The 27,680-nt window shown below is 38.0% G+C and overlaps 1 protein-coding gene across 4 annotated transcripts in view; it reads left to right on the top strand.

Moving 5' to 3' along the window:
- PARD3B (par-3 family cell polarity regulator beta) overlaps positions 1-27,680 on the top strand; it is a 1,021,205-nt gene that overhangs the window by 219,483 nt on the left and 774,042 nt on the right. For all 4 annotated transcript variants that reach the window (XM_063429810.1, XM_063429811.1, XM_063429813.1 and 1 more), the window contains one exon: positions 16,849-16,958. In XM_063429810.1, coding sequence (XP_063285880.1) covers positions 16,849-16,958 — 110 coding nt within the window. The remainder of the gene's footprint in view (positions 1-16,848; positions 16,959-27,680) is intronic.

The following is a 27,680-nucleotide window of genomic DNA, read 5'->3' as shown; positions in this document are numbered from 1 at the left end:
TTATAGGTCTGTTTCTGTTTACACAGAGGTGGCTTCATCAGATTTTTAGGGCACCTGTAAATTAAATGTTCCTGAAGCATCTCCAAATGCACATTTACCTTTAAAAAAAAAAAAAAAAAAAATTCAGATGTAGGGAGTTATTTGTAAACTGATTGCATTTTATTTGAGGAGATTAAAAGTTTATATTGAGTCTAAGCTATGCGTTTAATGTTTACAGAGTTAATTGTTTATTCCCAGGAGATCTCTCTGATAGGGCTGCAAGCCAATCACCAACATGCAGGTTTGGAGAAACGTAATAAATCCACATTTTCCACAGCTGAGCCTCTTTAAGGTGCACCTGTCATGATGGACATAACTTTGTAACTTTATATGTAGACATCTTACTAGCCAACGTTCTAGCAAGTGTGTCGAGAAAGAGCTATTAAGCTATACTTTAATTCTACCGTCTCTGACTTTACTGCTATACCATCAGCATAGCAGTAAAGACTACACACAAGGGCAAGCTGTAGGAATCCCACAAATGAATGCCAGCATGCACAAATTGTGGGATGCCATTTGTCATTTGAGTGGTTGGTCACATAGACGCTCCATCCATTTGAAATCACCATGTTGCCTAACTATAAGAGAAACTTCAGATGGGTATACATTATTCACAGGGGTGTAAGTATAATTTGCGACTCCCGACGGTGACTGCTCCAATCAGTGTCCGGTGGCCAGAGGGTATAGGAGAAGGTGAGTCATACTTACCTGAATCTGTGTCTTGCAAAATTTCAGTGATATTGCAACACAGTTGATGTATTTCATAAAGATTTCATATTATATATATATATATGAAATATTCATATTGGTGGGGGTGACACCAATGACAGTGCTGACAGTGCTGCTTTCATTTATGTACATGAAATAGTTTTATTAGAGAGACAGATGCAGAATTAAACAATAGTTCAGTATTTTATTATAGCTTTCCTTTTTTTGGTCTAGAAGTATTTTAGAATGAGATATTAAGTTGCTCATATTGTTAATGCTTAAAACCTTGGATTGGAAAAAAAAGATGTTTTACAAGATTCTGCAATACTCTTACTTACGGAGTGTTGTTTTGAAGATACAATTATTTGATTTATTTCCTTTTCTCTTTTTGCCATATTCGACTTAAACTTGATTACATGAAAAAAAAAATCCCTTTTTAATTAAATGCAGAATATTTTTCTTAAAGCAACATTAAGAACGAAAAAAAAGCTTTCTAACAAGCTGTGGAATTTTCAGCCTGCTTTATCTTATGACTGATGGATGAAGCCCATCCTTACTGTGCCCATCCTTTTATTGCCTTTCTGGTTTTCCAGCTAAATGAACCCTTGTGTCACCTTTTCACTAGAGATCCTTCGTTTTGTCTCTTCATGGTTGTCTCTTCTGTAATCTAAGTTGAAAAGGTGAGGCAGTTGACTTCACTACTTGGCCATTGTGAAAAGAATCTAATTTTCTCTCCATCACTAACCGTCAACCCTTTCCTTGTACTGTTATGCAGATGTGCGATGCTCCTCGAGGCTGTCAATTAAAAAACAAATGAAACACGCCGCAATTTGTATCCGTGATTTCCTCATATTTTAGAGCAGAATCGTTTTCCCTTTTTAATTGACTTGATATTATACATTGTTTGAAACGCTCCATTGAAAAATATCAGTCACATTTAAGCCATGTAACACTAAAAATAAATAACTAGAAGGGAAATGTCCCCAAAATAAAACCTGGAAATATATCTAGAAGGATATTGTATTATATTGCATTTTAAACCTATTATGCTTTTATGCATATCATTTTCCTGCATTTCTACTCTTGTATTTTTCTTTATAATAACATTAACTTTTTAAAGTTCTCCTTATTTAGATTGCACCTTTTATAGACATTTTAAGACATTGTTTCTTAGAGACACTCATGTCAATAAAGTGGTGATGGTGCCTGGAGTCTCCTGTTGCTATACCAATGTTCAGTGTTTAATTTCTATTGAATGAGAGTCTCCGGCCAGCTGCATTCCTGTCCCTCCCTGCTTCTTGATGGGCGGCAGTGATGATCACAGCCGCCATCGCAGGTATGAGTTGGTATGGTTAAATTTGCATGAGCGCATATTTAAAGACATTCACAACAGTCAGTGACTTGAATCCAACCCATCAAATAATGTCCCTTACATAATCATGTTCAAAGTTCTCCAGTGTAACGCATGTACTTAACATGGCAAATCATGTCTAATCCTGGGGAAAGATAGCACCTGGGTGGGATTGGGGGAGTGGGTGAAGGAAGTCAGGACTTATTTATATTTTTATATATAGAAAAACTATTTAATTGGTATATAATTGGATCTCCATGATGTCACGAGAGATGTGCTATATACTATTCGTGTACTACCAATATTGGCCACAATAAAAACGTTTACCATAAATACGCAGAAAATTCCATCCGGCAAGAATTCAAAAGCATTTCAGGCCGTACCTGGGCATGTCCATTGCGATTTGCGTATAGCGCCTGCTTGGCTGCTGATTCTATTGTGACATTTTAATACTTAGTGGAGAGCTGATGTCACTACATACATTCCATTAAAATGTAACTAGAGTCGCTGCTATACGTCTATTAAAAAAAAAACCTTCCAGGTGTGATTTTTTTTTTTTTTTTAAATCGGCAGCCCTGTATAGTGAGCAGAATATCCCTGTGAGAGACTCCAAGTCTGTTCTCAAAGGACAGTTATTCGAACAGGATTGCAAGACATTTATGTTGTTATACTGGTAATGAACACGTTGTATAAATATCTGGTAAAGATTTACATAGTTCACATTGGTCATTAGGTTCCAAACATCAGTTCAATTTATTAGATTAGAAGAAAATGTGATTTACGCAAACATTTGCACGGACTCCCGATGTATGATTATACTGATGAAAAGTGTAGCTGTGCTGCCCACATGTTATCAATTACACATAATATATCTTAAAGATACACTGACATCCATCATGTTGTGGTATGCTGAAAAATTATACATGCGATTATCACTTTGAGTTCACAGTCTGCTGAAAGACAGTAAACACATGCTCAAAATTCTTACTTTTTCAGTTTTATTAAAAAATTTTTTTTTTTTTTTTTTTTTTTTTTATAGATTATTAAAAGGAAAGCTCCACTATACATTTTACATATTATCATTGGATTCAGAAGAAAAAGTTATTAAACACAATACTATTTAGAAAACCATTAAAATACTACTCTAGACCAGAGGTGGCTATTGATTTTTAAATCTAAATATCTCACAGACATTTAAAGGGACATTCTAAACACCAAACCCACGTCCACTTAATGAAGTGTTTTTGATGCATATATGCTTTCCCTTTTGCGTGGCAATGTAATAAATATTGCCATTTCAGAGAGTCCGTAATATTTTCATTTTGCTGTAACCAAGGCTCTAGTGGTGGTTAGAGTAACTCACTAGAAGAACTTTCTCACTGAAGATTTTCAGTTATTGAACGTCTTCATATTCTGCAACATGACACACAGTATAATGACATAATGCCTCCTACTCTTGAAATACTTCTCATAGGCAAGCATTCTTTATGAGCAGTATTGGGATGGCTGAACATAGGGTTTGTTAGATTTATCTATTCGGTTTCAAACTGATTGCAATGCGTAAACATTTTTGTGCAATTAGAGGGTCATATGAGTTCCAGAACACCAATTCACCACATGGACGTATCACGACAAAAGACAAATAGCGGTATGTTTGTTTTGTAATTTGGTGCTCCATCCGTGGTACTATATAAAAGAGGTGTTTGGTGGCTGTAGGGACAAATAAATAAACCAATGATCGGCCAAATAAATAAACCAATGATCGGCCAAATGAAGGAAAATGAATAGTCAAAAATAACCAGACATTTAAAATTGTGAATATTGACTGAATGTGGAGTTAATTTGAATAGTAAAATACAAATTAAATACAATGGCATTTTACTATTCAAGTTTAGTCCACGTTCAGTAAATATTCATAACTTAAACGTCCGAATTCGATTTAACCGAATACCTCCAGGAATTGGCTTAATTAAAAGGGAGCATGGTCCAGCCTATCACTGTACTGCAAAACATATACATTTGAATGTTATGTATATATTTAGCAGTATAGTAATCAGTCTTTTTCTTTTTCCTTTTTTTTTTTTTTCCCTCACTCTTTTGGTTTGTCGAATAGGTTTTCTGGTACGGTTTGCATGTAAAGTATTCAGATGAGCCAAGCTGCTGCATCAGCGAAATTTGGTTAGACCAAGTAAATGTTTTTGGAGGTTTTGGGTCAGACAAACTTTTTCCGCCATGCACAAGTCTAGTGATTGCCGCGCATGCCTCGTAGGTCCCCAATGCTTTTTATAGAGAAGCAATGGACTGGGCAAGAGGTCATCTGGATAAATGATCTGAAGAGGAAGAGCAACTGCTAAATAAGGAAACACAAACAATATGGTTGGTTTTCTTTACGATATTTGGGTATTTTTCTCTTAAAGTCTGGTTGAGGCTTATGGGGAATGATCTCGATCTGGACATTTATTTTTGATTTTATTTATTTTAATGTACTATTTTTGTCTGTTGATGTCAGTCCCGCAAATTGCTTTTTCAATGAGACACCATGTATTGTTCGTTGATAGGGAACCGTGTAACCGTTTTATTTATTTTTTAGTCTACAGCAGACAAAGGTGTATAGTTTCTCTACATTCTATATACAAGGACAATGTTGCCTTCTACAGGGTACAGTGTGAAGCACTTTATATCAGTGTCTATAACTGAGCATTTTATTTATCAAGTCTTTAGTTATCAACTCTTATTCCCCTTTGACATCCCAAATTCTAAAACAAGAACATTAAGAAAAACACCACCAACCGAGTTCAAATAAAACTGTCCCTCTATGCAATCTATCATCTGTGCTCTTCAGATGTCCAGCCGAAGATCCAGGACTCTACAGGAGATTCTGCAGAAGCATCTTTCATTAAATAAATAAAAATGTTTGACAAAGTTTGATAAAATGTTTTATACACATTTTATTAAACCTCTATAAATCAAAACCACAAAAAACAAAACACTTTAATTATTCTTCAGTCTGTTTGTCAGTCTAGATCTTTGTTTTGTTTTTCGCTTTTTTTTTTTTTTTTTTTTAAATCTGCTCTCTTATGTCATCGACAGGGCTACAATTCCAATGAATATGATTGCACGCTACAGTCCATCTGAAGATGACAGTTTTGTTCAATCAAGTCATCATGCATATGGTTTTTATCAAACCTTTACAGTGAAGTTTAAGAGTCAGGGACGGGTTGCTGGGTTTACAATCACAGTGTGCATTTTTAAATAACATTTGAAGTGGCTTGATGGGGCATTATATTGCAGCCCCCGGTGTAGCGTCACTTTGATGGACAATCCCATCAGGCAAAAAGGCCTACTCCTACAGAAACATATATACAGCATTTCACTCACAGCTGCAGCTGTTTTCCTGTGTTTTGGAAAGTCTGTGCTGTAGAGAACCCAATGAGTCAAAGTGCAAAATCCTGAATTCTATATACATTGAGACCACTGTGATATTTGAGAAATTGAGTTAACTTGTGTGGACCCGAAACATATAGTGTTTGTCATCTTTTAAATACTAAAGTGTCTCATTCTATATGTCTGTAAAATTAACCAGGACAGGTATGTGAGAGTTCACATGATTCCTTTATGCTACAATTTGTATTGCATAAAATGTAATAATTTTCTGTGCCTTTAAAAAAAAAAAAAAAAAAAAAAAAAACAACTTAAACATTTTGGGAGGTATTCTCTAAACTCAACAATAGCAGATCTTTGAATGTTCTTCAACTCTGCTGTGGTCACAACCTGGCTACTTTAGCCTACATTTAGCATTTTAGTTTTCAAAGAAATTCATTTTCATTTTTTAGTGTAAAAAAAAATGCACATATTAATTTGCTTAACTGCTATTGTTTGGTCCTTTATAGCTGTATAACTAATCCGTGGGATTGTCACATAATTACTTGTCAGGGCACTTATTGTGCAAACGCATGGAAATATGTTTTTACCACCACAACACACAGATACTATATATATATATATATATATATATATATATATATATATATATATATATATATAGTATTATACGGTCTGCCTGTTATTTCAAGTGACATATCGTGTTTTCAAACCATTTTATGACCTCACTCTGTGAAATAACAAAAGTATTGCACAGACCAATATACATGTACATGTCCCATTCTGCCTGAGAATGATGGGAGTCACACAGCCATATAGCAGCTGCTATTTATGTTGGCTGATATTCATTAACTACTGCTACCAGTACTTAATTGCCAGGTAAGGCGCTATGGGAGAGAGGCAAAGAATCCAGGACATATTTGGGTGTCCTAACAAACAGCGTGCATTTTTGTGGGTGCCTATATGTGCTAGTGTATATGAGAGTGCATCAGCATTAATGTCATTAAAAGATAAATAGCAGTAAAACATGACGTATTGGAAAATAATGAACCACACACACACACAAACACACACACACCCTCTCCTCCCTCTCTCCCCTCTCCTCCTTCTCCCCCCATAATATTAAATCTAGGAGTGTGCAGCACATTTTATTAGGGTGTGCACCCAGAGAATATTACCAAAATAAACTTTATTTAAAAATACCAATATAAAATATTAATTTAAAAGTGCACCTTTTCTCAAATGATAGTCAGATGCTTTCGAGGCAAAACAAATAAAAATAAAAACGTATCCAAGCTCATGCAAAATAGTTCTTGGAGGACAGTTTGGTCCTGCATTAGGGTGTATTACACACTTCCACATGCCTATAATGCCAGTTCTTTTAATATGGTAGACAGGGTAAAGACATCATGGGTTTCACTCCCTGGTATTACTGGTAATGATGAGATTAAAGTGCTACTCCAACCTCCTTGATCACTTATGTGAACCCTGCCTTTGTGTGCTCCCTTCCATAGTCTCCTGCCTCCTCCCTCGCATGCTCTGAGCCTAATGTTTGGCCAATCAAATGCTTCTTAATGAGCTTATAGAGATGGATGGGACGTGGAGCACTGGATTCCAGGGGACCTAAATAGAGATACTATATGAAACAAATTACTATAGATAGTATAAAATTGCTTTGTAGTAACCATTTAATCTAGTATTAAATGAACACTCTGACATAAAACAGATATATTTGGAGTATTACTTTAACCCATTACATGCCAGGGTCCCCAAATGAAAAAAAAGTTACTTTACTCAACCTTTTTCTAAAGGGGCAGGTTTTCTCTCACCACTGCTCTGCTCCACCCCAGGGGGCAAAGGTTGGCGGATGTGTGGCAATTGCTGAGAATGTGTCAATCTGTGTGTGTGTCTACATGTATTCCAGGGCATTATATCATTATGGTGGTCTTTAGGTATTCCTGCATAATGAATAAAACAATGAAAATAAAATAATGAATTCTCTCACTCGGCATACATATAATTCTTGACTTTTAATGTGTCCAACCCGAAATCAAAATTGAACCTAGCGGGATGAGCAAGTGTAATTACTAAATATAAATACTTACTAAATACAATTACAAACGGTCTGGTTATAAATTACTTTTAACATCAAAAAGAAAATAACCAGTTGCTTAAAATGGTCGAAAATATCCAAGCCTACTCCAGCCACACTCCATCGAAAGAATCTCCCTTTGACCATTTACTTTTTTTTTTTTTTTTAAAGAAAATATTTTTTTGAAGGGAGTACTTTTATTAACCATCAACAATCGTTGAACATCGATCCTGAAAAAGCTTGAATGTTAAATAATATTTAGGAACTTACCCATACTTTGTACAGATACATTGTGTTTTTAGTGTTAATAATGCCATATTGCCTGACAGGTGCTTGTAAGCGTAGAAAATCTGAATTTTGTACTGGTCCACAAACATCCCTTGACTTTTAAGATGCCAGTTTAAAGCTCTCTTCGTTTCTATCCACTTGAAAGCAGCTGTAGACCTTATATGAGCTGTATGGAGACAAACCTTTTATTTCGTGGCCGATGACATTAAATATGTTCTTGCTTTGTTGAGCTATTTACTTCCTCAGCTCTCCTTGGTTTTTTTTTCTTCTACTGACATTTTACAGGCCATATTACTTAAAGACCAAGATAGCCTTTTCAATCGAGAGATTAATTATTAATTGAGGAATAATTGCCAATAAAAGTAGCATGCGCATTTTTTAATTAAACTTTTACAGGAACGTTCATAGGGCATTCGGGCATTATTTATTTCATCCTGTTTGGTGTACGATAAAACAGCTTCTTTCAAAGTATAATGGATAGCGGAGGGGAAAAAGAAACCCTTAGCAGCAGGCCTTCTCAGTTACAATTAATTTTCCTTTTTAATTTTTAGTTTTATTTTGGTATTGGTATCTTACTTTGTGTTGATTTATTGCCACGTTCAAAAACCCTTGTTATTTAGAAAGCTGTAAAATAAGCCCATTGGATTTCCTCAGGTGACTTGAACTTTAGAAAATATGTTCTTTTGACATTGTGTGTCTGGTTTACATGGTAGCCAACTTGTTTCAGAACTTCTCTGAAGCTCTTCGATTTTGTTCTGTTATTTTGTTAGTAGTTTTGTTTATATTTCTTCACGGTGCACTGTTCTCCTATTTTTAAGATCTAGATTTTCTGGATATTGCATGGTCCTCCATTGCAGTCCAAGTCAATGTTTTAAATGTACAAATCAAATCCGTAGGGGTTCTTTAAGCATGTGGTATGCAAACTGCATCCCTCATCTTAAATATTTGATTGAACCTGGTAACACGGGGCTATATTCCTTGTTCACCTTTTTTTTACAGGAAACATGCTAATTCGACAGCAACAAAAGGATGAACTATGATTTCCACTGGCCAAAAAATTCGACATAGCCAGATCCTGCTTAACATGTACAAATACTTTGGACAGGAGTGAGAAAGGTTCATCTCTTTCATAAGGGGGGATAATTTTGCTGCAGATTCCTGCAGAGGTACTATATTATGAGTTTCCTTGCACTATAACCACTACAATAAGCTGAATGTCAGAATGAAACAGAGTGGATGGGTGGTAGGCTGGCTGGGTGTTGTTGGAAAGGTAATTCACAAACAACTGGGTGCCATGGTATAGCCCTCATTGCCACGCATATACACCTTAAAGAAAAAGGAGAAAAAACTGTAACGATGTGTGATTATCTTCCCACGCTGTTAAATTACACCCACCCACTCACACTGTGCTTATTTTTCTTGTACTTTCTGAATGCCAGGGCTCTCTTCTTTCCAACTGACTCCAGTATCAGAATTGGCTATCAAAACAAAATAACATAAATCTGCTAATATGCCACTTTGTGTCCAAATTAAACTAATGTATGAATCTTCCCATCCACCCTGTTTGTGAAAATGGTTCCTTTTTTAGATTGTTTATTGATTCATTGTAACAAAGAAGTAAGAAAACTGTTTCCTAGCAGCCGACCATCTTTCCTCCAATGGACTCTTTAATAGCTGAAAACTAGCAAATTAAATGGCCCTTCTCAAATAGAACCAGACATTCTTTCCTTTATGTATAGGACTGTGATATATTTTCCCCCCCTACCCCTAAAATTAAAGGTCAGCTTCATGTGGTTATTTGGACTATTCTTAGACGAACAAAACAAAATCCATAAGAGATTTAAAGGTTGTAAAGAATAAAGGGAAAAAGTGCCATTAAGTAGCTGTCTCTTTATCTGTGTGATAGGGTACAAATGCACACGTGCAGAGATCGCTGCCAATTTCAGACTGCTATTTTCAAACTCTTTTATCTTTTTTTTTTTTTTTTATCCTTTTGTATCTGGAACAAATGTGCCAATATTCATGTACAATTTATTTTCTAGTCAAAGCTGTTTTATTTTTCGAAGTTCTGGGGTCTGCTTTGATCACTTTGTTGCTGTTATTTGTAAAACTGTTAAACTGGTAGACCTATCCATGACTCACTCACATTGGCTGTCTGTCTGCCTGCCTGTCTATATATCTAGCTGTCTAATATACACTAACACAGTTCATTTTTTAGAATAATTCTGTTAAGCCAAAAACAACAAAAGATCCTACGATTCTCTCTATTATTTTGCATCAACATGACAGGATAAATATGGGTACTAGTACATCTTCAGTATATATTCATTCTTATATAAATATACACATATACTATACATGTGTGTGTATATAATTTGTAAATGTGTATATCTATCTGTATCTGTGTGTGTGTGTGTGTATATGTATGTATGTATGTATGTATATATATATATATATATATATATGTATGCAGTGCCGGCCTTAGGCGCCCTGTGCGAAAAATCTTCACCGCGCCCCTTCCTGGTCATAAAAAGTTTTTAGAATAGTGCAAATTTGCAACTTTCCCAGGGAAAGCACTGGATTGGCTAAAGTTGGCAAAGAGGTGGGGCCAAACGCAGTTTTGGCCAATCTGTACCTCCTCATAGAGATGCATTGACTCAATGCATCTCTATTAGAAAATGTCAGCGTCTCCATGCAGAGCATGGAGACACTAAACGGCAGTGCTGCCTACTGTGCAGCACTTCCCCAGGAAGCACCTCCAGTGGCCACTTGGAGGTGTCCCTAGGGGGCAATGTAAATGGCAGTGTTTGCATGAAAATGCCTGAAGTAAATGATTATACTCACCAGAACAACTACATTAAAGCTGTAGTTGTTCTGCTGACTATAGTGTCCTATTAACCCCTTAAGGACACATGACGTGTGAGACACGTCATGATTCCCTTTTATTCCAGAAGTTTGGTCCTTAAGGGGTTAAAGGAACTGTCCGTTTATTGTTTCTAACAATTTAGTAGATGTACCCCCAAAGGAAAATATGTGCATGCAATTCTTTGTGCATGTTTTCTTTGTGGATGTGTGAAATCTGTTTGCAATAGCTGCAGATCTAGATTGATTTACCCTGCTTTGGGACACTTCACAAAGCAGGGCAATGTAGGTGCTGGTGCTAGTTTGTAGGTTCTTGTTCAAAACACCTTAGACTTGCAATATGTAGTTCTTTTGTAAAAGCAGACATGTGCATTGAGCATCTGCCCATTAAAAAAATAAATAAAAAAATACACACACACTACATTAACCTGGACATTCACTGACAGTATGCACACTCTCTGATACACATTGACATGTGAGTCCTTCACATACAAGAATATTGCACAAACTACCCCATATTAGGCTTCTCCCTCTTCCATAAACTTCACCTCTCTCCCTCTACCAAACCTCTTTTTTTTTTCTCTCCCACACTCCTAGAAAGGTTTATCCTTCTAACCCCACTTGTCCATTTTTCTATCTTACTCCACCTCCTGTCCCTTTGGTCTTACCATGCTGTGCCTGCTGTCTGTCCCTGCCTTCACAGCAGACTTCTCCCTGCTTCCCACACTGCTTGTTCTGTGTGAGGAGGGGGCGGGGCTAAGGTGTCACACTGAGTACAGGGAGTGGAAGTGCTGCTCGGTCAGCATTGAATGAGTGAGTGTGGGTCCCTGCTGCCTGCCTGCTTACCATGCAGTAAGTACTGCTTAGTTAAGTTCTGTGGGCAGGCTGGGGAGATCTGATCTCCCCAGCCAGCCCATGAAAGCTGCAGACATTGAATTGTGTCGGCTGCCAGGGCGCCCCTGTTGCCATGGCGCCCTGTGCGACCGCACAGCTCGCACACCCCTAAGGCCGGCCCTGTATGTATGTGTGTGTGTGTGTGTGTGTGTGTATATGTAAAAGGCTGAGCCTGAAAATGTGGGAGAGGTCACCCAGCCTATAAATACTTCCTCTAGGCTGAAACTGCCTTGTTCAGCCCACCTACCGCTCCCTTTATCAAGCCATTACATTTTGGTGGGCCCTCTTTTTACAGGCACACCACAACTGAATTACACCACCACTATAACTTGGCTTATTGTTCCTCACCACAAATAAATATATATATATATATATCGGGCTCCTATCAATGATTATGAATTTCTATCACTCAATTATAAACCTGTCAATCTAATCTATCTGGGTTAACTTCAACACAAGTTACTAGGTTGCTAGTACCATTACACACTCTTCATACAGGGATGGTAAATTAAGCCCAATCACCTTCATGGTTCTGGGACCCATGTTGACCCCTGAACTTTAGGCTGTTAACGTAGGTCACCTTATTTTTAATCCTGCTACAATTCAATCTGTCTGGCTATCTATATATGTGTGCATCTCTGTCCTTCTGTCCAATCTATTCCAATCATATAACCTCTCCTTTTTGTTGAGCCTACCCAGATTGCAGGTAGAAGTTGCAATGTAGGTTTATGAATAGTGGCTACGTCTTTATTTTAACTGTGCAAACAAAATCTATTTATGGCCAAAAATGGTACTTAACCCCTTAAGGACCAAACTTCTGGAATAAAAGGGAATCATGACATGTCACACATGTCATGTGTCCTTAAGGGGTTAAAGTGACACTATAGGCACCTAAAAAAGTTTGGCTTTATGAAGCAGTTTTGGTGTATAGATCATACTCCTGCAGTCTCACTGCTCAATCCTCTGCCAGGTAGGAGTTCAATATCTTTGTAAATACTTCATAAATACAGCCTTCCTAAATACTTCCTGTAAAGAGAGATCTAATGTTAAAACATCATTTATTGCATAGTGTGTTTTATTTAGAGCAGGAGATCAGAACTTGGTATAGAGTAAGTTTTAGATCTGATTGAAAATTAAGACAATTTTTCATTGTGTCAGTCATAGTCAGGGGCGGTGTGACTAGGATTGCAGAAACAAAAGTGATTAAACTCCAAAATGGCAGAGACTGAACAGTGAGACGGCTGGGCCATGATCTATATCTATACACTAAAACTGCTTAATTTAGCTAAAGTTTTTATGGTGCCTATAGTGTCCCTTTAAATTATTATTTGCATTTATATAGTTTTAGCATGTTCCGCAGCACTTCAAAATGATAAAAAAAAATATTTAGAGGTGAAGTCCCTGCTCAAACGAGCATTACAATCTGAGTATTTTAAGATAAGTGGATAATGGATATATATCGTTAGGTGTCTTACCCAAGGACACTTACTGGTGAAAAAGAACTGGGAAACTGGGTTACATAAATCCCTTTATTGGGGACAGTGGTGATGGAAGGTACTACATAGAACAGCAGTATACCAAACATGTTTTGGGAAAAGAAAACTCCCATTACTTCTTGGCAATAAACACCTGCTCTTCTCAGATGTCATCTCAAATATTTGATGATGTGAGCCTACTTACAGATACTGAATCTTCGATTCGAACAAATGTTGGCGCTGGTCAGTTCAGGTATGACTTTGGTTGTCAATCCCTTAGATATGTCTATTGACAAATGGCAACAGGCTGTGAATCTCAGCGATTATTAAACACAAGAATGACTGGTAACCGAAGATGTAGAGAAACCGCTTAAATGGTAAAACCCCTGGCCCGTGCCACATGTTCTTAGGATTTAACATGAGCTAGGGTCTTAAAGCATACAAGGAAATTTGAATCTCTGCGTACTCCAGGAGAACTTGCCTCATTTGGCCCTGGATCCCAAACATAATAAATCTCATACTTGCTTCTAGACAAGCCTTCAAGGTGTACTTTTTCGTTTATCTCCTTTAAACGTATTGAGTGCCTAAACACACAGGATTATCACCCGTCCTTCCAAAAACCTGTCTCTTGACGCAGTTACGTGCTATTTAAAAACGCCAAAATAATACACACACACATAAAAATGTTATTCATGACTATTACATCTTTTTGCCTGGAAGCACTGTGTATTTAACCCCTTAAGGACACATGACGTGTGACATGTCATGATTCCTTTTTATTCCAGAAGTTTGGTCCTTAAGGGGTTAAGCTAAAGTTCTGCCTTAAATCTTTAGAATGTTCGGGTTTAACGGTACGGATACATTTTATTTGGCTCTGCATTACCTGCTCAGTTCTCTCAATTTTGTGCCATTTTGCAAATTGATGTGTAAAATGCAGTTCAGTAAGACAAGTCTGTCTTCCCTGTACTAGCTGATGGAGTGAAGTCAGAGTTCAGTTTCACATAGACAGCTAGAGTATGCAGTCTGTGCCATGTGTGTCTTTATCACACTTTAGTCCTGTTTTAACTCTGGCACATCAGAGATGAATAGAAAGTAGTACAGACTTGATCTCCAAGAATCACTGCCAAAGTTAGTTCCAGGGAGGGCCAGAGAATTGAAATCTTCAAGGATCCCCATGGCAATATTCCCCTTTCATGTGAATTTCAAATGGTAGGCCGAAACAGCTGAATCATACACGCAAACTGAAATGTTTATATTACTGAAATACCAGAAGAAATCGCTGCTTATAGTATGTTTAGAGAAGATGAGATAAAACACATAATGTGCTGTATCTTTAACATCTTGGGCCTTTTAACAGAGAATCTTTAAATAATACCATCTACGATATTGTACAGTCTCTATTGTGTTCATTTAGAACTTAAAGGGGTATATGCAAGTCTAAAGTTGACGACCCCCTTCCCCTCATTTTTAATACATTATGCTGTATGTTCACACACATACAACTTGTGATTTTCAATGTGTGGATATAGTTGTCTTTATTAAGGCTTACCTACCAAAATGTAAAAAAAAAAAATGATGTGAAAGAACCTCTGTCAGAAAATACCCTTAGAAAAATGTTGTACTGTTTCCTATCTTTGTAAACGAAAGATTTGTGAAATGGCACACTGTTTATCTGTTTGTCCATTTGAAACGTTGAGAGGTATGCCAAAATAAATAAAGAGGGGCACTTTCGTTTTAGAGGTGCGAGTGGGGATGTGGTCCATGGCGGCAGGGCTATTATGAAAAATTTCAGGTGACTTACTAGTAATTTATGCAGCAAAGTGTAATTTACAACAAGAACAATGTATCTTATTTACACAGACCAGTTTCTAAACACATTTCTTATAGTTTAAACACACATTTCTGCGAGTTTTAGCTGTGATGCTCTGTTATACTCTGACACAACAACTCTTAGAAAAGAGGAACAGAGGGCAGGTATTTGAGCCAAAATTAGGGACTGTCCCTCATAAATAGGGACACTTAGGAGGTATGTGTTGGTCTTGTATTGTAACCATGACTAATTCTCTTATAGTCCTATATTCAACACACATATCAAAAGTTTAAAATTGCTTTGACCAGTGCTATATCATAATCTGTAGGCATATACATTTTTAGACAGCCAGCTCAACGTTGCGACAACCCACCAGCCATTCCTGATAGGGTCCGGTCCTGGCCTGCACATGTTATGTGTAAAATAACTTTTTCTTAAAACTATATGAGAGATCATTAAAGATTAGTTTATAGTGCTTATAATGTGCATAAGAATCCTACTTGTTTGCTCCTATGGCATAACTGTAAAAGTGGCATCTTAGCAGGTGTCTGCTTAGCCTTCTGTCTCTATCATTCTAGATAATAGATATAATAGCAAATGGTATCTGCATAACAAAAGCTATACATCTTATAAATATTTCATGGAGCACTTGAGATGATATACTAAAGAAGGGAGGTCAGCTCATTTAAGTACTAGTTTAAGTAAAATATGTTTCATAGAATTTAAATGTAATTTAGTTTACAACCTTTTCATTGTGTGCTTGAGCTGTTTATTGTCTAAGGAGAAAAATGTATCAGACGCCTTTATGATAGAAGACCGATATATAGATTTATAAATAGATCTATATAATTAGTGATGTTACTTTTTATTCTCCTTAGAGGCATACATTTGTGCAATGTTAATTCAGTGTTTTATTTATTTATTTTTTATATAATTTAGTGTGCACGCGCACATGTGTAGTATATATATATTTTTTAATTTTAATTTTTATTAATTTATTTTTATATTCGAGTATGTAGTCCAATTTTGATTTGCAGTGTAATTTGCTGGCCTACTTGCTCCTATCAGGAAAAAAAAAATATCACTAATTTTGGCTGTCATTATGCAAACAAGCTGTCAGACATTGTGAAAATGCTACCGTTACGATAATGAAGCTCTCGAGTCTAAATGAGAAACCGTGATATCTTTAATAAATTCACAAGCATGGCGTGGCTACTGCGGACATTTACTTATTGAATGGGGACCTTTTTAAAATATGCCGCCCATGCATACATTGTGCTTTCTTAACACTTCTGTGGTTTTTTTTAAAACGTTAGTGTCAAACGCATGATTTTTGTCTACAGCTGTCTGCATCTCAGAGAAGGCCAGGGATCGATAAAAACCCAATACATGTGCCATTTTTCCATAGAAACAATGTGATCTCCCATGTAATCTTCTTTCAGGTTGGATGTGAGCACAGATGGCATTGCAGCAAACAGTCTAGTGCTCGCAGTTGAAAGGCTTTTTCAGCTTATAATGGCTGCCTTTATTGGTCTCCATCCCAGCTTTCACATTAAATTAACTCAATTTGTTTTATTGGTATTTAATATATTCTTATGACTAGCACAGGTAAGCCTTGGATGGCATTGGAAATTTTAAATGGCTATTGACCTTCTAACCACTGAAATGCTAGGGCTTAATCCATTTATTTTTTTTCTGCTACAAGTCGACAGGTCCAAGATGTGAAGCATTAACATTTACCAGACATCTCGAAAGAGATTTCCGTTTATGCCTTGCATCTCGTGTTTGTTTTATAAAGAATGTTGAATTTTTTTTTTGTGCAGTGATCATGCATTGATCTCATGAAAGAAACTGTGAAATATCTTGTTTTTTCTTTCTTTTTTTTTCCTGTTCTATTTCTGTTATCCAAATAGCTCCATCCAAACGAATTAATTGTGGTTTGTTGCAGGGACCCCTCTGCTGGTGAGACGAAGTAGCGATCCCACACTTGCACCTGCAGCCGATTTCCGTCCAGGTCCAGCACACCCTACGGAGTCAAACGCCAAACCTACCTTGCAGGTTAGAAAAATAAATCGGGTGTAATGTATCAAAATATATCCGCACATTTCATTTCTCGAAACGGTCCTCACATAGTCTGTGCATCTGTTTCTGGTTTGTTAAATATATATTTATGTATCTTTTAAGCTATCTTTGCTTTATTCTTGGCATCCTGCATAAATATCTCCTATAGGAGATATGAAAATAGAATTAGGGGGTTGTACTAGTGCTGTGTTCTTTGGGGAGCACCGGAATCATTGGACATTGTATCACTGAGTATGAGGCAAGCTTGGAAGCCAGCCAGCCAGCCAGCCAGACCTACACATGCACAAAACACCGCTGAATTACTCCTGTGTGGGCAGATGTGCCCTGCTATAGCCTCACATAGCAGTAAATCAGTTTAGTGATGTGCTCAAACTGTACTGTATGGGATATCTTTTTAATTACAAAACTTAAACAGTAGGGAGGGGAGGGGGTTGCTAAACCACCATTATCACTATGGATTGGGACTGTTGGGTGATATGTCTTTAAAGGAGTTTTGAATAACAAAGGTTAACAGATCTGCTTACAACCTCAGGAATGTAATTCCTGATGTTCATCATGCTGGATGGGAATAATAAAATGTAAAGAGTTATTTACTAAAATAAGAATTCAAAGTGAATTTTAGGCCAATTTTACGGCCAAACTGACCGCATATAGCAGACTTTTCACAGTTTTGCTATTTTGACCATACATTTGGGAGAGTGTTAATATTTAGTAGTTTTTGTTTTGCTTGTATAGTTTTGTGTGTGTGTGTGTGTGTGTGCATTGCTGTATTCTGCTTGTTGTTTTTGGGTTGTCCTGTTGCTTTGTATTGTTGTATTTGTGTGTATATGGGCTGTTCTATTGTATATGATACCTATGAATGGGGGCTACTTCTGGAATTATGTGTGTGGATGATGTCATGTTGTATGTTTGGTGGTGTGTATGTGTGGGGCTGTTTGTGGTGTTGCATGTGTGAGGCTGCTTGTGGGGTTGTGTATGTGGATCGTCAATGGCTTTGTGTTTGTGGGGACTGTGTTTTGGTTCTGTGTGTGGGCTGTGTGTATTATTTGTATGATATACTTGCTTATCCTGCACCTCTGTTTATATCTAGTAGTATGGATGGCTTCCCTGGGATCCTGTCAAGGGCAGGAGCTGCAATAGCTGCTGCCGGCTGCTCTAATCCAGTGCGGATTCCCGTTCCCAAATACTGTGAGGAAGTGATCTGAAATCCCCTCCTCTAAGTGCTGCAATATTTAAATTGATCATTGTCCCTCACCACCAGCAATCACATCTCAGTTTGCACTAGAAAAACTCTGACGTCCCACTGGGAATCCTGATAGGCCAGAGCCTGTTTGTCTCCAGCAGTCTTGAGGGGCGTGCAAAGCCACACGTGCCATAGGTTGCTGACCCCTATTCTAGAAGTACACTTGTTTAACTAAGCTGAGAAGCCAGTCAAATGCAACCCTTTTAACGCACACTCTGAAAGTGTGAAAACAAACGTAAAATAGTATAGAGAAGCCGTACGCTTCTTTTTTCATAAACATTCCCCTATACCATAGGGCCTATAGCCAAGTACCCCAGTGACATCACACACATTGACCTGGAGATCACAGGCATTCTATTTGTGCCGAGGTTTCAGACTTAACATAGTGATTCCAGACTGCAAAGTAGTATGCATGTTCTGGTTTACACGTAGCAAATAAAGCAATGTCTGACATGAAAGTTTAATATCGCTAGCATTGTTTTAATGGCGCTGCATTGATATGTTTACATTTCCCTTCATGACTGCACCATTTAAATGCCCTCTCTATGTTTAGGGAAGAGTTGCGTCACTGAGTACCAGCACTTAAGATATCATGATCTGCCCAAAAGTCCAGTTGTCTTGAGTACCTAGGGGTACACTCCTGTAACCTCACTACCTCGTTCTCTAAGAGGGCAAGGTTGCAGGTTGGGGTACAGCTGCACCCCACACTGTATTGAGGAACATCATTATAAAATTAATTATTGTGACTCTCCACATTTTCCTAGCTTGACTCAGACACTCCACATTCTAAAGTCAACAATTTTAATGTGAATTTTCTCCAGTATTGCTGTTAAATATATCCTGGGGGTTGGTTAATAACCATATTGTGTTTCTCTTATCAGTTATTAGGTCACTTAGTTTATTTATTTTTTTGAGATAACGCAATCGGTTTGGACAGGAGGACAGGCAAGAGCGGGTGCAATAAGTTGATAAGCATTTTTTACATTGACAAAAAAGTACAACTTACACAACCATAACATTGACTATCTACATGTACATGGAAATCTGTCGCCTGTGATAATCTGAAAAAACATTGTAAAAATAGCCTAGATCGGTGACTTTTTTTTTTTTTACAACAGTTATAACGGCAGGTTTTCATTCTTATCCTGGCCTGGATATTGCTCCACTGATCAGAACACTTGAAACCTGCTTGCTCGGGAAGAACAGCTGTTAATGTTTCCTGTTTTCTGAAATGTTGGCACTTTGATCCAGTAAATGTTATGCAAAATATGTCAAATCATAAAGAGTATGTTAGTATCATCAAATTATGTTTTACACACACACACATATATATATATATATATATATATATATATATATATTCTATACTCACACACGTTTGTATTATGTGATCTGCCCAGTATGGGTAGATCATGTTTTAGAATACCATAGGAATAATGCATTATTCACCACCTTTCTGTCTGGGGGACCTTAATCTCTTAAGTGAAATAACTGCCACCCGAAACTGTAACTTTGCTTGATATAAGGCAGAAATATGACATGCATGTTCCAGGGCTGCCCTAACCATAATGACCTTCCCTTCTACACTACACTAGCACCGGTCCTCAAACCCTACACTATTCTAACACTTAAAGGACCATACAGGCACCCAGACCACTTTGGCAGTTTCAGAGAAACTGCTATGTTTACATTGAGGGTTAATCCAGCCTCTAGCCACTAGAGGCCACTTCTGTGCAAAAGCCTTCAAAGGTGTCATCCTTAGGTTGTCTTAGTGGATACTTAAGGACACTCCATGCACCATAACGTATGCTCATTGCAAAGGGCTTTTGGTGCAAAGAGATCCCCAGTCTTTGCACACATTTTTTTATAGGTGTAATGATTGAAAAAAAAAAATTGCTAAAGCTATAAACACGTCCCTTTCACCCCAGGTGTCAGAGGTGGAATCTATATTCTGCCCTCTGCCCTCTGCCCATAGATATATTTTGGCCAAAGCCATTGAAATTCCCATCTTCACTCATCAGCTGTAAGTTATGGCCAATACCGTGGCTGCAATATGTGGCCAACAATTTGGAAACCCTGTGAAAAATCAATAGAAAAAAGTGTGAGTGGTTTCACTGAAGAATGCTGCAAGCCCCCTAACAGTCTCATTTTTTGCAGGACAGCCCCGATGTTCGGGTCCTTTCCCGGCATCCTGACTTAGCACTGCTCTGCATGGAGACGCTGAATTTTCCACATAGAGATAATTTAATTCAATACATCTCTATGAGGAGGTGCTGCTTGGCCAAGCCAGCGTTTAGCACCGCCCAGCCTCCTTGCAGATTTCAGACAATCAAATGCGTTCTTTATGGAAAGCATTGGATTGGCTAAAAATCATATATCCTGAGGGTGTCATCAAGGAGGCGTATTGGGGGCGAGACCAGACACAAATTTACGACCGTAAAGAAAAAAAAATTCATATAAGTTTTGGTACTGACTTCTGTTAACGTCTTCATTTATCGTCTAATTCTTTAATGTAAACAGTCATATACTATTTAAAGCATTGATTGGATGACCACACACTTTAAGTTATTGATGTAAAACAGAAGAACACAGGATAGGGGCCAAACAGAGCTAATGACTTGTGGGCTTGGAATTGGCCACAATGGTTTGAATGTGTGCATGTTTACATGGGTGTGTACATGTAGGTCCTGATTTATATCACAAATACCCAGTTAAGGAAGTGCAGATCTCCCTACCTCTACCTCTCCTTGATAAGTAAGCTGTAGGCAGATGCCTAATTCACCTACCACATCTATCTGTCTGTCTGGTGTGTCTCCTCATTCCTTATTGCCCCTTTTTTGTGTTTCTAATAACCACCCTTACCTACCACTACTGTAATGCCCGAGCAGATCTGCAGCAGAGGATCAATATGTTTTCTATCTGGTCTGTCACTGGAGGTCACTGAGTGTCCAGCGAGGAGGGGTATGATGGTCAGCAATACCCCTGCCCCATTCACTCATTTTGCACAACACTCATAGACCCATTGGCAGACTGAACAGGGGAACATGATCATTCTCTGCCACAGTCCCCTTCGGCCATTCTATAGTCTGGGACTTTGCAGAGTGTGGTGTGTGTTTGTGTGTTTGTAATCTCCCTAGCAAAAGGGTGTTGCTAAATAAATAAAAATAAACAAACTGGAGGAGGAAGAGTTACCAATTTACTCTTCTGCCTCAGCTGCCAGATAACTTTGGTATAGGTCTGAGAGGTGGTGCTGGGCGTACCCTCTCCTGGCTGTCACCTAAGGTGCATGGAACCCCACCCCTCAGTAGGCTACAGAACGTCAATAGTTTGTCTCTCTCATGTACCTTACCTAAACCTGCCCCACGTGAGCGTTGCCATCTTCTTCCGGCCGTTTCTCTTTGTGAGCTGATGTCACTGCTGTACTCTAGCGCATGCATGAGAGTAAAGCATTGAGGTCTATGGAGGATCCTGCAAGATTCTTCATAGACCAAGCCAATTCCCTGCAGCGCTGATGACTGTTGGGGGATTGACACTTCTTGACGGCAGAAGCGTAGGAAAAATACAGAGACAAAGTAGTTCCCTTCAGTGAAATTAGATTTTATCGTTCTGAAATGCTCAATTAACAACTGTGAAAGTGCCACTTCTAATAGATTAAAAAATTGAGCAAATATATTTATATATTTAATACCTTTTTTCTGAAATTGAAAAATACAAGTTAAAGGTACATTGACGCTGGCTTACCCCAAAGATTTCTGCCTGGCGCCGTTTAGCTCCCCCCTTACTCTGAAGCAGACATAATATCTAAAGTGTATGCGTGTAAATATATTACCAAACAACAAAGTGCAAAAGTGCAATGTACCTTTAAAGTACAAATTTCCTTTTTTTGTGTCTTAGATTACCTTTAACATTTTTTCTATACATGACAACATGAAAATGTATAGGCAGTATTTATTTGTAAGCCATACGTTACCAGCAGGTATAAGCAAGCCTTACCACTGCAACAAGCCACAAACCATAACACAGTGCTTTAATCATTAATTTGTTTGTGTTTTGCTCTCCGTTCTACGCATACCAACCCTCCCAGCCCGAACCAACATGTGGTTTCTGCAGTGTCTCACACACTTGAGATGGAAGATGTCACTCACTGGGATGTAACCAAGCCAGGCCACCAGAATTCATAGCACCCCAGACAACAGATGGCCCTGGCTTTCACTCTGACCTTCATGCTGGCGGTGTTTAGAGCTCAGTCACCTCGTTCCCCGTTTTTGCCCCTCTGAGACAGTTGGTCTCTCAAACCAGCTGCTTCCAATGCATTTGAATTCATCTGCATCCCCCTGGGCTGTGAACATCACCCCTGCAGCATCCTGTAGCTTTTCCAATCTCAATTGTTTATCGAATAGCCATATGCGAACCAGAATTCCACATAGAAACGGTCCAGATGAAATACCAGACAATGGCAGTTTTACTGTAACCCTTTTACTGCTGCAGAGCCACAGCATGCTTGTTTTTAATGTTTTATGGTCTTTGGCTTGACAGCAGTGTTTATCAGATTTATCTGTTGGAATTAGGCACCTTGCTTTTGCTTTATCTTGAATAGTAGTAAGTACAGTGTTTTTCTTTTGTTTGTTTTTTATTACAGAGAAGACTTACTTCTGTATATCATCTCACTCACTTAAAAGTGGCCAGTGGATGTTATTTTTTTTTTTTTTTTACAGAGTAATTACTCAACAGTTCCTAAAGCATACGCCCCAACTGTCCTAGATCCAGCAAGACAGTCCTGATTTGTTTTCCTTTTTAGGGACACATGAGAAATCCTCACAAAGGTATACAAAGCCAATGCTGCATATTCCAGTTTGCAGAAGTACACGTAGGTAGCCCTGTTACACAGGTCTGCAGGGCTGGTGCGTATCAACCAGGTCTGCCTAAATTTGCGTTACCTGGCACGCACTGCACTGACAGCACTTCCTCCAACCCAACCCTGACACCTTCCATTAAAATGTAATTTGTCCTAAGGTTGAAGGGTATGCTAGTAATTATTATAAAGTGGAGAAGGGAGATGTAACACCATTAAGCCTTTTCATGTTGTGGGTAGAATGTAATGCATTAGAGATTGATAAATAAAAAGAAATGCTGGAACAAAGTGTTTTCTAGCAGTCTTATATATTTTATTATATACAGCAAAATATGTGCACAATATGGAGGTAAGTAGTATAGCAGCTCAAAAACACCTATAAAGTGGTATCCCCTACACCACTTAAAAACACATCATTATACATACATATAGAAGGTGGAGCTTTAAAATAGAAATTCGGCGGAAATTCTGCAAAATAAAATTAGTACAGAACATAGTGCAATATGTCTTTAAAACACTATATAAAAAGAAATAAAAGAGTAGTTAAACTCACAAGCCTGGAGTCATACGCTCATATGACTCGAGTGGTATAGTCCTCTGGACCATTTGGGGGTTGTCCAGACCCTTCTTTCCAGCGTTAGTGGATATCCCTCAGTTGACTCCCAAATATTGAAGTGCCAGATGTAAAGGGGTCCTTTAAAAATAATTTATTTCTCCAAATATAAAACAAAATATAAAAAATCAATATATGGATACCAGATATTTCTGGATAGACTAAATAGTCTAAAACAGTGTGTGAAAGTCCAAAACGCACGTTCCAACAGGACGAAACCCGGAAGTGACGAACGTAATGAGTGAAACCGACAAGCGGGCGATTTAAAAGCAGCAGCAGCAGAAGAGACACATAACAGCCAACTGAGGAAGCCTTGCAATACGGCGAAACGTGTTTTGCGAAACATATTGGCCATCCCTTTTCTAACGCATGTGACAAAGTTTTACACATTGAAAAAGTAAAGTTTTCAACCAATAACCCTTGATTAACACTTAGCCTTTATTGTCCTAACTTTTGACCTAACCAATTAAATTTGGGTTCTGGTTACTCTAACTGCATTATTAAAATGTGTAAAAACCTCTAGTAACAGATAAAATAGATTCTAGTTTCCGATAGGTTAATCTAGGGTGGAACCAATCACAAAGGCTCCCAGTGTCCTAGTAAGGCTACCTTGCCCTGCCCTCTTTAACTCGGACACCAAACCAGCATTAAAATGTTTTATTTATTTATTTATTTATTTAATTGTTTTTAGTGGTACAGTTGTTCCCATATTTCCCTATAGAATTTACATGTCTTTGGGGCAGGGACCTACAACATTTTCATATTTATTTTGCCACAAATGTTTGTAAATATGCCCTTACATTGTGTATAATACAGCACTACAGATGACACTGCATTTGACAAAGTACATAGAATAAAATATATACATTCACCAAGCACTGCCCTAGGCAATATGTCAGATAAAAAAATATATATATATATTTTTTTCTATAGACAGGCCATTATTATTCCATAAAATTATAAAGCGTGTAAAAATCCTCCATATCCTATTTTTATAATATACGTATCCATAAATTGACATGTGTTGGGTTGGTGCCTGGGGAGGGGGGAATTTCTGAAATTCCTTTTAACAAACAATTAGCAAGGCGTTAGCCAACAGCACTGGGCTTATCACAATGTTGCTATCAGATAATAACATAAAAGAGTCTCAAAGTTCGCCTTGTTACAGAAAGAACTTAAAGCAAAGATACAAATGCCCCTTATCTTCATGTTTAAAGACATGAACAAAATATGCATTGGTGGGGCATACCGTGATCGATTTAATCCTTTAGAGTGATGGTGGCTTCAAAGAATGTTTGCATCCCGGGAACGCAAGCGAAGCAAGTTGCTAACATATATTACAATGCATCCTGTGCTCGGGGAGATAGTGGATGAAATATTAGGAGCCTCAGGAGTAGAGATGTATAAGGGCTTTGTTTTAATATGTATACATTTATTCCTCCGCATCTAACACCCCCCCACCCCCCCTTCTCAAACTATATTCCAAAGGCAGGCTATGATAAAGAAAGCGGGCAGAGAACAGAGCAGAGCGCTAAAACACACAGTATAATGGCAGTTTATCACACCCAGCTGCGCTAGCTTACAGCTGATAAGGTGGGAGTAGGGCATAGTATCACCCCTGTGGTTTCAATGTGCCTTTGTTTGCCATAGATAAAGCCCTCTGTCCAGTCTCTTTTGGGAAACCAAACATTTTTTTCCCTTTAGAACGACAGGAAGTTGAAGGCCATTTCATTTATTATTCTCTAAATGAGCGCCATCCTCATGTAAATAATATAAAATGGGGGTATTTGGCTGAAAACATGGACACCTGGGGTACTATTCTGTAAACTGTTTTATGAAGACAGATTGGTGCTGTCTGAACGACTCGGACAAGCATAATAATTGAAGCTGAGTGTTGTTTGTTCCTGGCATTTTGTCTTTCACTGCAACAGAGCCAAAGTGACATATTGTGATTGTAATCGACTTTGGTGGCAACTCGTGCCATCTTTCAAACCAGAGGCATCTGCCAGGCCGACTGGAGAAACTTTTTACTGGGACACAAAATATAGCTGGGGGCTTAGATATTTTTTTTCCCTCTCCGACTCCTTCCTATTCATGAACCATTTGGCCTAAAAACACTGGAAGATTTATCTAATGAAGTACTAAGAATGTGAAATCCAAATCGAAATGTTGTCCAAGAATTCAAGATGTTTATCCAAGCAGAAAAAACAGGGTAACAAATCATGGTGTTTTGAAAAAAATAGGACATGGTAGATGACATCAGAATTTGGACACACACATTTTTATTGTTTTGATTTTATTTTTGTGAGAGCGTCTATTGATGATCTTGTTTGCTGTTTGGGGACAGTTCCCTGAAAAACCCAAGATTCTGGACATAAGGAAGAAAAGCTGAAACAGCAGAACAGGACACTGAATTTGTAATGGTCTTTTGGAACATGGGGCAGTTGGGGAGTTTATCCCTATAGAGCAGGACCACTTGTAACACAGGATGAGTGGAACTTCTCAGTAGACTGAAAGCAGCCATACTGCTCATTCTGCTATTAATATATAGCCTGATTCACTGTTTAAGTTGTTGTTCTATAACAGTTGCCAGTTAGCTTTTCTGAGCTGTATGTGAACTTGGTTAATGTCATGAAGTCTAACCCCTACACGCTGAGTCTAGGTTAGCAGTAATAAACTGGGCTGAAATAATTACTGGGCCTTTGAGTGTCTGGACTTAATGTAATAAAGTGAGGAAACTTGGTCAAATACAAGCCTAGGTCAGGATAACAGGGAGACAGCAAAAACAAGAACTAGCTGAAGTCAGATAGACGGTGTATCAATCAAACAGGTAAACAGGAGAGGAACCGATTATAGGGAAACTTGGGGTCAAGAACAAAGCCAAGGTCAATTCCAGAAATAACACAATGTATCAAGGAACGCCCTAAAGGGTACTGGGAACAGAAAACACAATTGGGCACAGCAAATGGGGCCAGAGAGACTTAAATATTACGTGTGTTTTGATTGGTCCACATCATGCCTGTGATCCCAAATCATAAGTGAACAAAGCACCGGATTGACATGTTCCAATTTGAGCCAGAAGTGATGCATTGCCCCCACTGCCCCTTTAACCCCTTAAGGACACATGACATGTGTGACATGTCATGATTCCCTTTTATTCCAGAAGTTTAGTCCTTAAGGGGTTAAGAACACACTCTGGACGCTAGCAGCGTTCTTTTCTCTACAGTTCAGGCTGCGCAAAGATTATTTTTTTCATATCCATAAAAATGTGATTGATTAATAGTGACTTTCTAAATGTACTCACCATTTTTAGTTCAAAGCAATTTTAACTTAGATCTAAGAGCCACATTTATGTGCACAAATTAGCATACACACATGTTGCTAGTTTTTACAGCATCATGTAGTAGTCTCTAATTTTCTTTTCTCTCTGACCTTGTGCTAACTCTCACAGTCTAAACATAATAGGGCATAGCATGGATTTTTAAACAGGAATTGATTTAATGAAATGTTCCTAAAAGTTTACTATGCAGCCCCAGGAGATAAACCCAAATCTTCTATTCTTTAGTACAGTGCAGCAAAATAGCTTTATAGCTTACTTTAAATCTGTACTCTTAAAATAACTAGAATCCAACGATAAAAAAAAACAACAAAAACAAAAAACATGCAAAATTGTATTTCACTGAAATTGCTACTCTTCTGAAACATATAATTATGCAATTCTTCTGAAGCCTGTTTACAAAATAAAATAATGAATGATACTTCCATCTCCATCCTATCCCTCACAACATCTGTTTACTGGACAACCAGCTCTCTTTATCATGGACTCTGTTTTTAAATCCGTCTACTCCCACCCGGCTTTGGCCTTTTTTAAGGAGTAGCCATAAGGTCTAAAGGACACTTCTGTGCTTCTGTTTTATCCAGAATATTTATGACTCTCTTACGGTAGCTTTTAAAGTAGAGCTGGTATATTTTTCTTTTGACATCAAGGAT

The sequence above is a fragment of the Pelobates fuscus genome, chromosome 8, assembly GCF_036172605.1.
Source record: "Pelobates fuscus isolate aPelFus1 chromosome 8, aPelFus1.pri, whole genome shotgun sequence".
Classification (NCBI taxonomy): Eukaryota; Metazoa; Chordata; class Amphibia; order Anura; family Pelobatidae; genus Pelobates; species Pelobates fuscus.
This window is presented reverse-complemented; position numbering and strand designations above follow the sequence as displayed.